This window comes from Chelonia mydas, chromosome 11, assembly GCF_015237465.2.
Source record: "Chelonia mydas isolate rCheMyd1 chromosome 11, rCheMyd1.pri.v2, whole genome shotgun sequence".
Classification (NCBI taxonomy): Eukaryota; Metazoa; Chordata; order Testudines; family Cheloniidae; genus Chelonia; species Chelonia mydas.
Genome location: NC_051251.2, coordinates 59396202 through 59410672, shown reverse-complemented (window position 1 = coordinate 59410672; position 14471 = coordinate 59396202). Strand labels below are relative to the sequence as shown.

The 14471-nt window shown below is 41.2% G+C and overlaps 1 protein-coding gene across 4 annotated transcripts in view; it reads right to left on the bottom strand.

Moving 5' to 3' along the window:
- BMPR2 (bone morphogenetic protein receptor type 2) overlaps nucleotides 1-14471 on the bottom strand; it is a 174248-nt gene that overhangs the window by 74799 nt on the left and 84978 nt on the right. For all 4 annotated transcript variants that reach the window (XM_043525715.1, XM_037912427.2, XM_037912426.2 and 1 more), the window contains one exon: nucleotides 910-1083. In XM_043525715.1, the coding sequence (XP_043381650.1) occupies nucleotides 910-979 (70 nt within the window). In that variant the 5' untranslated portion in view covers nucleotides 980-1083. The remainder of the gene's footprint in view (nucleotides 1-909; nucleotides 1084-14471) is intronic.

The following is a 14471-nucleotide window of genomic DNA, read 5'->3' as shown; positions in this document are numbered from 1 at the left end:
CAATTCCTCTAAATATATTAAAAATTTTGTGGAAAAACACATTTTCTGTATCCAGAATGAATTAAAGTACTATTCAGATACCTCTAACAACTGATTAAAGAGAAACAGAGATAATCTAAGTGAAAGATTAAATTAATGTTCTAGCCTTTCAACTCTGGAGATTGGGAACACATCTTGAGTTAGGTTACAAGAAAAAAATACGTGGCGTTTTTACCTGGTTCCCAGTGATATTTACACAGTTCACTAAACTACCACAGTGTGGTTATCTGATGTGATTATCAGTCTCTAATGAAAAATGACTTAGAAATGGCCTAAAAATTCTACACCTGGATTAAATGGCATTTGATCAGAGTTAATCTGACTTTTACTGTAGCTATGAATCTCTTAACATCCTTGATCACAAAATACCAATTCTCTAGTGAGCAAGATTAGTTGATTAGTGAAGTATTTTTCAGAAAATTATAATTTTGTGACATATTTATTATATTCATGTATAGAGTCCTTCATAATCAAACATATACAGTCAATGTAAAATGAACATCTCTGATTAATGAGAAGTTTACTCTCTATCAGGCATCTTGCCAACTTAGTAAATGTACTACAATTCACCCAGGAAAGCAACTTTAATCTTGACATACAGGGTAATAAGGTGTTTTATGCCTAATTTGCCTTGAACTATGCACTGAAAATGTACCTATTAGTCTTTCAAAGCACTTTTCTTTTTTCAAAAGGAACTTTCTGTTCACACCTAATAAACTGCTATGCAGTAAGTTTCAGAAGAAGAAAAACAAGATTTGTCTAATTGTTTAGCCAAAAAAAAAAAAAAAAAAAGAGCCTCGCAACTTAAACCCTTCAAACCAACAAGTTACTTCTACACAAAAGGATTAGCAAAGTTTAACTGTTACTTACCTTGTTTTACAAGATGTATGTCTCCTTCTCGTGTTTTTTCCCAAAGTCCATAGCAGGTGCTGCCTTTCATACACAAAATTGTGCCATTCTCCTGAGAGATTCGACTCTCACTGATTCCATGGTCTTGTTGATATGGGTCCTTAAATGCACACAACCGCTCCTCACTCTGGGTAGCTTGAGAAGAAAAGAAAACAAGAAAACCATTTCTAGATTGTAACCAATTTGTCATTAAAATGTCTGCATATGTGCATACATCGTAATCAGCCCATGGGTCTAGCACAGAAAGGGTGATTTAGGTCTTTCAAAAGTAAAAATTAAAGAGCATTTTGTTCTTGGCATATGAACATCTATCCTTTAACCTGTAATCCCGCAGTCACAAACAAAGCTAAGGTCTACCCCAAGGTTAATATGATGACAACAAAAGAAAAACATTACTAAGTGCATTAAAAAAATTTAGATTTCCGAAACTTTACAGGTATGGAATACAAATGATTTCAACGCACAGTGTGCATCAGTTGTGAGGCTTCTCCAGCCTACCTATTATGATTGCTCGGTAGTGATGTGGTATACATCCTTTTGCCAGGGCTAAGTGTGTTATTTAATTACTTCCAGATCCTTTTGGCATCAGGAGCTAAATCAAGCTGAACTCTGATGGGCTCCCACTGGACTAGCATAAACAATATTGGAGTGGACTAAGTCACCAATGGGTGGTGGGTATAAGAGGCTTGGGGAGGCTAAGCCTTCCCAAACGGGCAAGAAATGCTGGATGCAGCTAGCCTCCTTTTGGAGGCGTGCTGGCCCGCCACCTTTGGAGCAAAGCCGCTGATAGCTCGTGAGAAGTGGGGGGCCACCAGGGCCCAGACCGGTGCCCTGCCCTTACTCTGCCCCAAGGCCCCGCCCTTGCTTTGCCATTTCCCCCAGAGGTCCCCTCCCCACCCTCCGCTCACTCCTCTCCGCCTTGGGGGAACAGGGGCAGGAAGAGGTAGAGTGGGGGTAGGGCCTCAGGGCAAGAGGCCAAGCAGGAGCAGGGCCTTGAGGCAGAGCGCAGGAGTGGCTTTGGGGGGAGGAGGCCAAGCAAGGGTGGAGCAGGAGCTGGGGTAATGATCAGGGCACCAGTGCCCCGTCCCCACACACACACTTCTAGGGAGCTTCCAGGGCTCATGCCCAGCCATCCCAAATGAAAGAATCACATGCTGCCTATGGAATCGCCCATTCAATTTTCTTTTTGTCTCCACTCTTCCACAAATCTATTCCATTGGGACCGCTTTCTTCTCCCCAGCATCACACCTATTGCTGCCTCTGCACACCACGTTTAGCAAAGAGTGCCAAGAAAGAGCATTAGCAGCAGAGTGGAAATGATACGATCCTGTCCAATGCTTCTGGGAGAACAAACGCTGACAAGAGCAGCAGCACATGCACAACTCTCTCCTGTGGGATTCACAGTAGGATATTTTAAAAATTCAGTAAAAGAGGATGAAAATGAATACCTTGATCCTATGCCAAATTATCTCTTAATCTTAGATAATTGTCATTAGCCTTCTCTGAGTATATGTATTCCTTTTAGAGTTAATATTAAAAGAACAACAAACTTCAAAATATTTGAATAGTTAGGAATTCAAAGGTTTTATCCACAGGATTTTTGTCCTGTTTTCTATTTATATAATCACCATCACTTTCATAAAGGCATAGTTCATGATACTAAGCCTATATCATACCTTCATTAGTAACAGAAAACAAATATCCTTAAGGAGGACCTCAGTTGAAAGTCAACAAGTGCAAAGTATCTGAATTAGTTCCAATTTTCACAATGAACATACTTTTCACAACACCAACATACTTTTCTTTGAAAGTGATTTTGTGAAAAGGACACACTAAAGTTGATGCATAGGAACATGGACACATGAATTCAAACACATTATGATGATAATGGTCTACACTATGCTCCTAGCAAAGATAATGTCCTATTAAGAATTTGCACTACACATCTATATGTAAGCAGCCGTAATCTTGGCTCTTTCAATTCCAGGAAATGATTACTACTAATAGGATGCACTGTTTAGACAATAGACAAGTGACCTTTTGGGATAATTAACTCTGAACTTTAAAAAAAAAAATCATTAAATTGTAAATTATTAAATGCATTTATTTTGCTGGCCCACAAAGATATATGTCTTTATAAGAATGTGATGAATACTGCAATAACATTCCCATATTATAACCAACCCAAAAGTGTTTATAATTGTTTGGTAGCAATAAGATTAAATAAAATTTCCAGAACTGGAAGTAAGCTACTCTTAATTATAAAACCATAAACATGCACTAAGGGGTCAAAAACTCAAGATATTCCTGATCCTGAGAACCCCACATAAAGGTAGACTGCTAAGCAAACTAGCCTATAAATAATAATCCCAGCAACACTTTGTGGTATCTATAAATATTACATTACACACAAAAATAACATTAAAGTTGCAATATCAACAATAAGGTTGCAAAATCAAGCACTCAAAGGTTCAGAAATGTCTGTTTTAAGGTTATCTGTGCAACATTAAATTGGCCCCCTTCTGCATATGTATTATTATATACATACATATATATATATACGTATTATACAATCTTTAATTACAAAACAACATACTACTATTTAAACAGAACTCCGGCCCTCATTCAGTGTTCCAGATGGACGATGCTCACTTAATGAGAGCTACTCAATATTTTGTTTTCTGCTTATTGTTTACTGTGTGACCCCAGATCTTATTTACTGCACCTTATTCAAATCCTACTATGAAGAATTATTTTCCTCTCTGGCTTTCTTATAAATGAAATTAATAGGCAGCTGATTTGAAACAAATAAAAGGAAGTATTTCTTCAAACAACGCACAGTCACCTGTGAAACTCCTTGCCAGAGGATGTTGTGAAGGCCAAGACCATAACAGGGTTCAAAAAAGAACTAGATAAATTCATGGAGGATAGGTCCAGCAATGGCTATTAGCCAGGACGGGCAGGAATGTTGTCCCTAGCCTCTGTTTGCCAGAAGCTGGGAATGAGCGACAGGGGATGGACCACTTGATGATTATCTGTTCTGTTCATTCCCTCTGGAGCACCTGGCACTGGCCACTGCCAGAAGACAGTATACTGGGCTAGATGGACCTTTGGTCTGACCCAGTAGGGCTATTCTTATGTTCTTATAACTCCTTTCTTTTTTTTAATTAATAAATCTTTTATTTAGTTTACTAAGAATTGACTGGCAGCGTGATATTTGGGTAAGATCTGAGATTCATACTGACCCAGGGATTTGTGTCTGATCCTTTACAATTAGAAAGAACCTCACATATGGTGAAATGGGTTTTCAGTAACCTCTCACTATATTAGATTGTGCTGCCTGGATGAGATCCAAGGGCTGGAATATCTAAAGGCGTCTGTGTTTGGCTTCTGATTAACCAGTGTGGTACTGCAGATGCTCTTTCATTACTGGTTTGGTGAATTTAATTACAGAGCAAACCACCAGATTTGTGGATTGTCTGTCCTATTTCTTACAATCTGCCCTGAGGGTGGCATTCTCAGTGTGGCCCATCCCAGGCAGATCAAGCACCAGAAAATGAGGAACACACAATTAGTGACCACTTACACGACCCTGATTCACCCCAATAGCAGGTCAACCCTGTGCACTGAATGGGAAAGGGGTCCTGTGGGAAAAAGTAGGATATGAAAATATAATGAAAGATTGTATCATGATACATACACACAAGGGGGCCAAGTTAATGTTGCACAGGCAGCCTTGAATTTTGGCATTTCCTAACTTGAGGGCTTGACTTGGGAACTTTAATAATGTTCTTTTTAACATCAGGTTATTTTTGTGTATAATGTTCTAGGTTTTAACAAAATACGAATTGAAAATACAGAAAATCCATCATGTTGTATTGTACTGACAACCACATGGCTCATCAGCAGGGTGAGAACCTTTAGATCCACCATGCAGACTTAAGCTGAGTAATTGATAGTAGTAGGAGGCTGTCATCCTCTTTGTAGAACCGGCAGTAGAGGGGGATACGATACTTTGCCAGTAGGCTTCACAGATATCTGCTGACAACAGCAGAATAGAGAGACTCAGGAATTTTTCTTGGGGCCACTACAGGCTCTGTAGGGAAGTGTGTCTAGTGGGCACAGTCTCTTCTGCCCATTTCCCCCCAAGCTTGACCTCCTTCTGCCTTATCTTCCAAACTGTTCCTGTCCCAGTCCCATCTCTTCCCCAACCTAGCTTCTCATCCCAGTCCCATTCTCCACACCCAGCCAGTCCTAGTCTCTGCTTCTCATTCCAGTTCCAGTCTCCTTGCCCAGCAAGCCTTAGTCTCACTCCTCTAAACTCCCCATCCCAATCTTAATCTCACTCCTTCAGACTCCCCATTCCAGTCTCCTTGCCCAGCCAGTCCCAGTTCCTCTCCGCACCATCCTAACCTCCACCTACTCACACATGTTCACCATCCCCACTCCCTCTCCAGGCTCACCAGCCACTCTCCCTCTATGGCTCTGTGATCCCTCTATGACTCCTTGTCCCAAACCTCCCCCATGCTCCAGCTCCTTGTCAGATCGGTCTCCCCCTTCTCCACCTGATCTCTTTCCCTCTACCCCACTAGTTCTCAGTCTGTCTCTTTAGCCAGCCAGTCCTAGTCTCCCCGCAGCTTCTCATCCCATCTCAACCCCATCCCCCACCTCCCAGTTCCAGCCTCTTTGCCCAGCCAATCCCAGTCTCCTCCTCCAGCTGCCAATCTCCTGGCTCATCTAGTCCCAGTCTCATCCTCTGTCTTCCAGTTTCCATGCCCAACCAGTCTTAGTCTCTGTCTTTAGCTCCCAGTCCCAGAAGTCTTGCTCAACCAGCCCTTGGCTCCTCATCCAACCTCAGTCTCCCTCTCACATACTGGCTCCCAGTCTCTGAGCTCCCAAATTCATCCAGGTTTCAGAGTAGCAGCCGTGTTAGTCTGTATCCACAAAAAGAAAAGGAGGACTTGTGGCACCTTAGAGACTAACAAATTTATTTGAGCATAAGCTTTCATGAGCTACAGCTCACTTCATCGAGCTGTAGCTCACGAAAGCTGTAGCTCACTTCATCGAGCTGTAGCTCATGAAAGCTTATGCTCAAATAAATTTGTTAGTCTCTAAGGTGCCACAAGTACTCCTTTTCATGATGTGAACAGAAACTTCTGAGAAGTTAGCTGCTAATATTTTATTAGTCTCTAGTGAATGTGTGAACTGCAATTTTTCAAAAGTTTAGAAGTTAGCCAAATTGGAGTAGATTTTCATGAGGAAAGCAAATGTTACATCCCTTACACAAAAGCCACTTCCCCTTACCAAATTTGAAGTCTCTTCTCTGAAGAATGGGGCTGTTAGAACTTCTCAAATATTTTTTTAATATGGGGAAAACAACATATTTTCACTAGCTTTGTTCTTGGAAACAGCTGACCTGCTTGACTGATATGTTGTTTTTTAAATCCAGCCCAAGGCAGACAACAGGTCATGGAAAATTTCAGCCCAAATGGTTAAAATTTGGCAAAGTTATAAGCAACTGAAAATAGGGTCTTATAATGGGAAATGCTGAACAACCTGAATAGCTGGCAGTCCTACCAGCCTCACCCATAATACATTGTTCAGCTACACTACAAGTCCCTAATTAGAGTTCTACAAGGGACATACAACACTTAAAGTGGAGTTTATTATAATGTGAATATGCCAAGCAGTAGTATGAGCCCGAAAATTCAGTTGGCTATCTAGTATTTCATATATATCCTTTTCTTTTCAAATGAGGATAGTCAGTCACATTGCTGAGGACAAAAAGGTCCTATATTATCGACTAGCATATGCTGCCCTGAGAAGTACTTGCCAGTCACATGCAGTAGTTTTATTCACAGGAACAGATGCTTCACGCCTGGAATACTCAGCTGTCCTGCATTCTCTGCTCCGTGACATGGGACTGGCCAAGGAAACAAATGTATGAAAAGATGGTACAATACTATCATTCCCAAACTGGTGCTAATTGCCTTGTTGAAAAGTAAAATCTGAGAATTACCACAGAAACACTGAAATGTATGACTTTCAACAGGGAAGGGGAAGAAATCATGCATCCTTGAGAAATTTTATCTTCTTCTCGGGAAAACCCGCAGACTTTAAAATTAGTTGCATATGGTAGCTGAATACAGCTAGGATCACATGAGAAAAAAGTTTTTCTACCTTCCCAAGTTGCTACTACATGGGACCTTCCTAATAATTAGCCTTTACTGTGCAAAAATTTAAAATATGGGACGGACGATGAAGCCACCCAGACTTTGTTTCCTTATAAAAGAATTCATTATGGCTAGTTTAAAGAAGTGGCTAGTTTACATGAAGTAAATCCAGAAAAACTGTGAGAGTGGTTTAAATGATTGAAAGGCTATTATTTTTGCTTTCTACTCAGAAGTTTAAATAATATTTTTATTTGCATTGTGGTAGTACCTAGTCTCAGCTAGGTTGGGGCCTTCACTGTGCTTGGCACTGTACAAACACAGTAAACGACAGTCCCTGCACTAAAGAGCTTTCTTTCTAAAAAATAAATATATTCTCCTACACCAGGGGTCTCCAAACTTTATGAGATGAGGGCCATATTAGATTTTTGAAGGGGCTTCACGGGCCGAAGCGACTGCGAAAGAAATTAAATATATGCAAATATATGCAAATCGTTAAAAACAACACTACTCTACTGTGTCTGTATTGCATTAAATTCTAAATCAGGCTCCCCTTTTTGGGTCTATTCTGCCCCGTGCCTGCTCCCTTCTCACTGTGCCCAGTAGGCATGCCTGCTCTGCTGAAGAAAATGACAAAGGATTGAAAGTTTGGCTGTATTTTGGTAAGAGAAGCTCCAGGTTCCCATTGTTGGTTGGGACTGTTTGGTTCTATTAGTGTTGTAGTTAAAATTTAACCATTATGAAATTGTTAATTTCCATCTTCTTTACTCCATTTATTGGAGATGTAATTAAGCATCTGGCTTCTATTTTTACTCTAAGGCAGGGGTCCGTGCCTGCTCGGCTGCAGCAACTCTCCCGTAAGTTCGCTCCCCTTCTGGGGGGACACTGGCTCCCGGGGGCACTCACCCCCTCCGCACAGCTCAGCTACCCCCCACACCCGTGCAAGCTACTGCTGGCAGCCCCTCCCCGTGCCTGCTCGGCCTGCCTACTCAGTTGCAGCCTGCCTGTTTGCTTCTCCCTGTACCTGCTTGGCTGCAGCAACGACTCTCCCCTAAGCTGGCTCCCCTTTTGGGGGGACACTGGCTCCCAGAAGCACTCACCCCTCTGCACACATGAGCTGCTGCCAGCAGCCCCTCCCCCTGCCTGCTGGGTGTGCCTACTCAGCTGTTCACTTCTCCCCTGTTGATTGGAGGGCCGGACAAAGGGAAGCCCCGTGCCGCATCCAGGTTGCGGGCCGTAGTTTGGAGACCCCTGTCCTATACAAATAGCATTCTGGGGAATAAAAAGCAACTACAAGCACTGGCAATACCAATAAATAGTGGTACAGGAATGAGTGCCTGTTTTGACTAGAAAGAAAGGAAGACTTGTGGCACCTTAGAGACTAACCAATTTATTTGAGCATGAGCTTTCGTGAGCTACAGCTCACTTCATCGGATGCATACTGTGGAAATTACCACTATACATACAGACACCATAAACAATAGCTCCTCCCACCCCACTCTCCTGCTGGTAATAGTTTATCTAAAGTGATCATCAAGATGGGCCATTTCCAGCACAAATCCAGGTTCTCTCACTCTCTGCCCCCCCTCAGACAAACTTACTCTCTTGCTGGTAATAGCCCATCCAAAGTGACCACTCGCATCACAATGTGTATTATAATCAAGGTGGGCCATTTCCTGCAGGAATCCAGGTTCTCTCACCCCCTCACCCCCCTCCAAAAACCACACACACAAACTCACTCTCCTGCTGGTAATAGCCTATCCAAAATGACCACGCACCTTACAACATGCATGAAAATCAAGGTGGGCCATTTCCAGCACAAATACAGGTTTTCTCACCTCCCCACCCCCATACACACAAAGACTCACTCTCCTGCTGGTGACCACTCTCCTTACAACGTGCATGAAAATCAAGGTGGGCCATTTCCAGCACAAATCCAGGTTTTCTCACCCCCCCCCCCCCCCACGAAACACACACACACAAACTCACTCTCCTGCTGGTAATAGCCTATCCAAAGTGACCACTTTCTTTACAACATGCATGAAAATCAAGGTGGGCCATTTCCAGCACAAATCCAGGTTTTCTCACACACACACACACCCCCCCCCCCACGAAACACACACACACAAACTCACTCTCCTGCTGGTAATAGCCTATCCAAAGTGACCACTCTCCTTACAACATGCATGAAAATCAAGGTGGGCCATTTCCAGCACAAATCCAGGTTTTCTCACCCCCCCCCGCCCCAACCACACACACACACACACACACACACACACACACACACACACAAAAACCCACACAAACTCACTCTCCTGCTGGCAATAGCTCATCCAAACTGACCACTCCCCACAATGTGCATGACAATCAAGGTGGGCCACTTCCAGCATAAATCCAAGTTTAACCAGAAGACCCGGGGGGGGGGGGGGGGGGGGGGGGGGGAGGAAAAAACAAGGGCAAATAGGCTACCTTGCATAATGACTTAGCCACTCCCAGTCTCTATTTAAGCCTAAATTAATAGTATCCAATTTGCAAATGAATTCCAATTCAGCAGTTTCTCGCTGGACTCTGGATTTGAAGTTTTTTTGTTGTAAGATAGCGACCTTCATGTCTCTGATTGCGTGACCAGAGAGATTGAAGTGTTCTCCGACTGGCTTATGAATGTTATAATTCTTGACATCTGATTTGTGTCCATTTATTCTTTTACGTAGAGACTGTCCAGTTTGACCAATGTACATGGCAGAAGGGCATTGCTGGCACATGATGGCATATATCACATTGGTGGATGTGCAGGTGAACGAGCCTCTGATAGTGTGGCTGATGTTATTAGGCTATTTTGTTGTTGTTGTTATTAGGCTATTTTGTTTATGATGTTATTAGGCTGTTTTGACTAGGTGTGACGAACTGGGAGGTTTCTGTACTAGTCTTATTAATATTATGTGACTTGGTTTCCCTCTTCAATTTTGTATTGCTGCCTCCTTGAACTCAAAAGGAGGCAGCAATACAAAATTGAACAGGGAAACCAAGTGCCAGTGCTTGTAGTTGCTTTTTATTCCCCAGAATGCTATTTGTATAGGACAGGGGTCTCCATGCTCTCAGGGTTCCCTGATGTGTCATAGCCAGTTGTGTCAGTTGTGGCCTGATTCCAAATCCAGAGCATGTATCTGAGACCTGACCCAATGATGTTTCCAAGGATGACAACAATGGCTTGGTGAAGCAGAAATCCAAAAGAGTTGAGACATTTCCCTGAGAAACAAGCAGGAGTTCTAGGGGGAGTTTCATGCATTTCCAGGAAGGTTGAGTAGACAAGGAAAGTAATTTAGCCTTTTTTTTTTCTTTCCCAGAGAAGAAGGAACTGACCCCATTGCCTTCCATTTCTTTTCTTTGTCTTTAAGCACTGAGGATAAAACATATCCAGTGCTGTCTGAGAGGCTCCCAGATCCATCAGTTGATTCAAATGAGTATGTTCCAGGAGCTTGACATGCTGAATCTGGCCACCATGGTAACCATGGATCCAGCAGCAACCACTGGCTCCAAGGAAGTATCAGAACCTTTATCAGACTTGTGAAGAGATTTTAAGCATGAAATCAACAGCTTTGGATCTGGGGGAGGGTGAAGATCTGTACTACAACCTCAGCCTTCAATGTCACCCTTTGCTGTGACAGTGACTTCGAAAACCAGAGCCTTATGGATATGCTTTTGCACTTCTTTGAGAGGAACCAGAAGTACCGGATACCTAGAACTAGGCTCTCAAGGACTGACTCTTTCAACAGAGGCTGACACCTGTGAGGCCAAGTATTTATGCTTGATTATAAATTATCGATGTGGATTCATTGTGATTGGTACCTTAGGTTTGGCTGCAACCAAGGAGGCCAAAACCTACATTGGGGCTTTTCTAAACTTTTTAACCCCTTTGGAGGTTGAGGCTGAGGATGGTCTCCCACCACTTAGGGATTCCAGCACTTTGGAACCAGAATGTTTAGACACTTAACACTTCCTGAAATAAATTTTAATTTACTGGCATTTTCAAATGTTCACCAACAGACACAAGCAGTTAATACATTTACACTACTGAACATTTCATGACTAATCTTGTCATATTTTGCTATTTGAATATTTATTATTCCAGTTTCAATGCAGTCTGTTCTTCTCCCACTGCGCTCCCCTCTCTCCAGTTTATTCCAGTTTCAATGTTTCTGGATGGCAAAGATAAAAATTTTAATTGTGTCTGTAGTCTGCTAACTAAAGCTAATTTGATAGGGGTTTCAGACTCATCCGTGTCAGGACATGCTCTGACAAATTAACATTCTGCAATTGCTTTTTCACATGGTAACTCTTCTGCAATTATTTTGTACTATACCAATCATATGTATGTGATTTTTAAAAAAAGCTAAAATAGAAATATCAGAAGGTTTACAAGAATCCAACTTAAAATACTTAAAACGTGAGTCATGTTTTCATTAATACCACAGGAAGTCAATTGCATTAGTATTTGATCAACATGTCCTCTCCTCCTGCCTATTCAACACTGTGTGGAATCTGCATTCGCTCCTAAGGGTGGGGGAAAGGAAGACAAAGGATTCCAGTGTTGACACTGCTACACTTTAAAGATTCTATTCGCATTTCTGTTAGTGACGCTGAGATTCTATTCTTATTTCTGTTAGTCAGGCTGAAATCAACATTTGTGATTGCAGGAGAGTAATCTCAGGGAAAAGGATTTTTGATATTCCAACTATGTGTGAAAGTCAGAAATGAAAATCAAAAGAAAACAAAAACTTGCAAATAACCCAAAAGGGCAGAACTGCTACACGTTGGTAGTTGACAAGAACAGAGATGATCAGAATGTGATACCTATTTACTGATACTAGTTATATTTATAATGGGACAAGGAGAAGGAGGAGGGGGAAGACCATGCAGAAGAGCAAAGGAAGAAGATATGGCTGTTTGTCTGTATAGGAGCTCTCCAAAAATAGTCTCTCTGCCTCTACATAATTCCCACTACCTATCTCTCTCTGAAAGAAAAGGAGTACTTGTGGCACCTTAGAGACTAACCAATTTATTTGAGCATAAGCTTTCGTGAGCTACATGTATCTGATGAAGTGAGCTGTAGCTCACGAAAGCTTATGCTCAAATAAATTGGTTAGTCTCTAAGGTGCCACAAGTACTCCTTTTCTTTTTGCGAATACAGACTAACACGGCTGCTACTCTGAAACCTCTCTCTCTTTCTCTGGGAATCCCCGCTAGATTTGAACAATTTGAAAGCAGATTAAATTTTTGGTCCAAAATGACTTGCCTCTTGAATTAATAAGATTTTAAATTAGAAAGGCTAGAATGGTAAAAGTTGTCCCCCTTTTCAGGGTATATGCTATTTTTGGGTGCTTTTGTGCCATTAAGGCATGAACTTGTTTTGGGAACAGTATGAAGACACTTTCACCTCACTGGAAGCACCACGTAGCAGTATAAGTCTTTATACAACTAGTCATCAAAGGGGCACATGTGACTAAAGTAACACATACTAGTACACAACTAAGTTTACTGATTAAATTGTTATTACTTTGACATTTGATGTTCAAGACAAAAGTTATTTCAAGAATCATCACTTAGCAGAATCCTGTGTTGATACAATGTATTTTATTGCTGAACAGGAAAGAATGCACTTTAGTAACCACTTGTTTCCTCACCCACATGCTTGTAGGTTTCACTGTATTAACATTAAATGTAAATTTATCAGGATTTTTATTACAGGCTAATCTTCACTGAAAAAGTATTGTATCGAGCAAAGAAACAACATTTTAGACAAACACTATCTGAAATATTGATTTATGGTGAAAAACTTTAAATTACTGGTGATCTTAAATGTTGTTGCACTTTAAATTGACCTAAAACCTTGCCTAGCAAGATGGCATTAACAGCACAATGTGATATGAATCATGGGAAAGAGTCCAAAAATTAGAAATTGTTCATTCCTCACCTTTAGCCCAGCTTCCAGGAGGATAGCACTCGGCAGTGTTAGGAGCATTGCAGGAGGATTCCAAAGGAAGCTAACCCTGCTTTACCAGAAAAACAGTCAACTGTGTAACCTGATCTACACTAACAAGGTAAGTCAATCTAAATTACACTAGTTAAGTTACGTAAGTTACGTAACTTAAGTCGAAGTAGCTTAGATAGACTTACAGCGATGTCTACTCCGCCCTGTGTCAATGAGAGATGCTCTCCCCTCGATATAGCTTGCACCTCTCGGGGAGGTGGAGTACTGAAGTTGAAGGGAGAGCGTTCTGCCATTGACTTATCGTGTCTTCACTAGACCTGCTAAATCGATACCCTCTGCATCAAATGCAGCAGCGCCAATTTAGAAAATAGTGATGACAAACCGTAACAAACCTACTGTGGAAGAGAATTGGAGTTAAAAAAATTAAATAAAACAGGAGACTCCAAAGGGTCAGAGTAGTGGAGAAGAAAGTGTTTAGAAAATTATAAACCTTTCTTGTCTTTTAACACAAGGGGAGAAACAAATGTGAAAGTCGTTTGAGTTCTGATTTATATTTTACTTCTTTATATTTTCATATGGCTTGCATATTGCAATATACCAGAAATGTGAGAGTTCATATTTAATGTGAAGGTAGTTGGGAATATTTCATTCACATTAGTTCATGCCCCAAATACTACAAATTTATATTAATGCAAGTTATTTGGATTTATTCTGCTTTCATTTTGCAAAGTAGCAGCTTCAAATACTTGACAATTACACAAAGCCATCTTGTGAATCCAAACCAGTGCCAAACCTGCAATGATTGGCAGTACCAATCTCTATTTCAAAATGATGAAGCGACTGAGAATGCAGACAGCTTTAAATCCTTTAAACTTCATTACAAGATGTTGCCAAACTAAAATAGCATCGAATACTAGAAGATACATGCCTCTGTTTTCTGAATCTGGATACGTTTTAGACCTTCACACTCTCATACCCATCTTTAAGAAAGTGATTCGTTAGAAGTCTGCGTTCTACCCCTCTCTAAGGCAGCACAGTGTGCAGACTGCATTATCAGCACTGATAGAAATGCTAACTTTTTTGAAAAGAAGATTTCTGTGCACTGGTATCTCAGTTGCTTTTTGAACTATCAATGGGCCACTACTTTCAGGTGAAGAACAGCTAAATGGCGCAATATGGATTTGTCAAGAAGTAAAAAATTTTATCTTTGGCTATGTCTTCACTGTAGAATTAACTAAAGTTATCCACATACACTTGAGTTAACGTCTCTCAACAGTTAGCCTAGCTCAAGTGAGCATGGCCACATTGTGAAAGAACACTCGAGGGACACAGAATGATTGGATTTCTAAACAAAGTTATTGTGT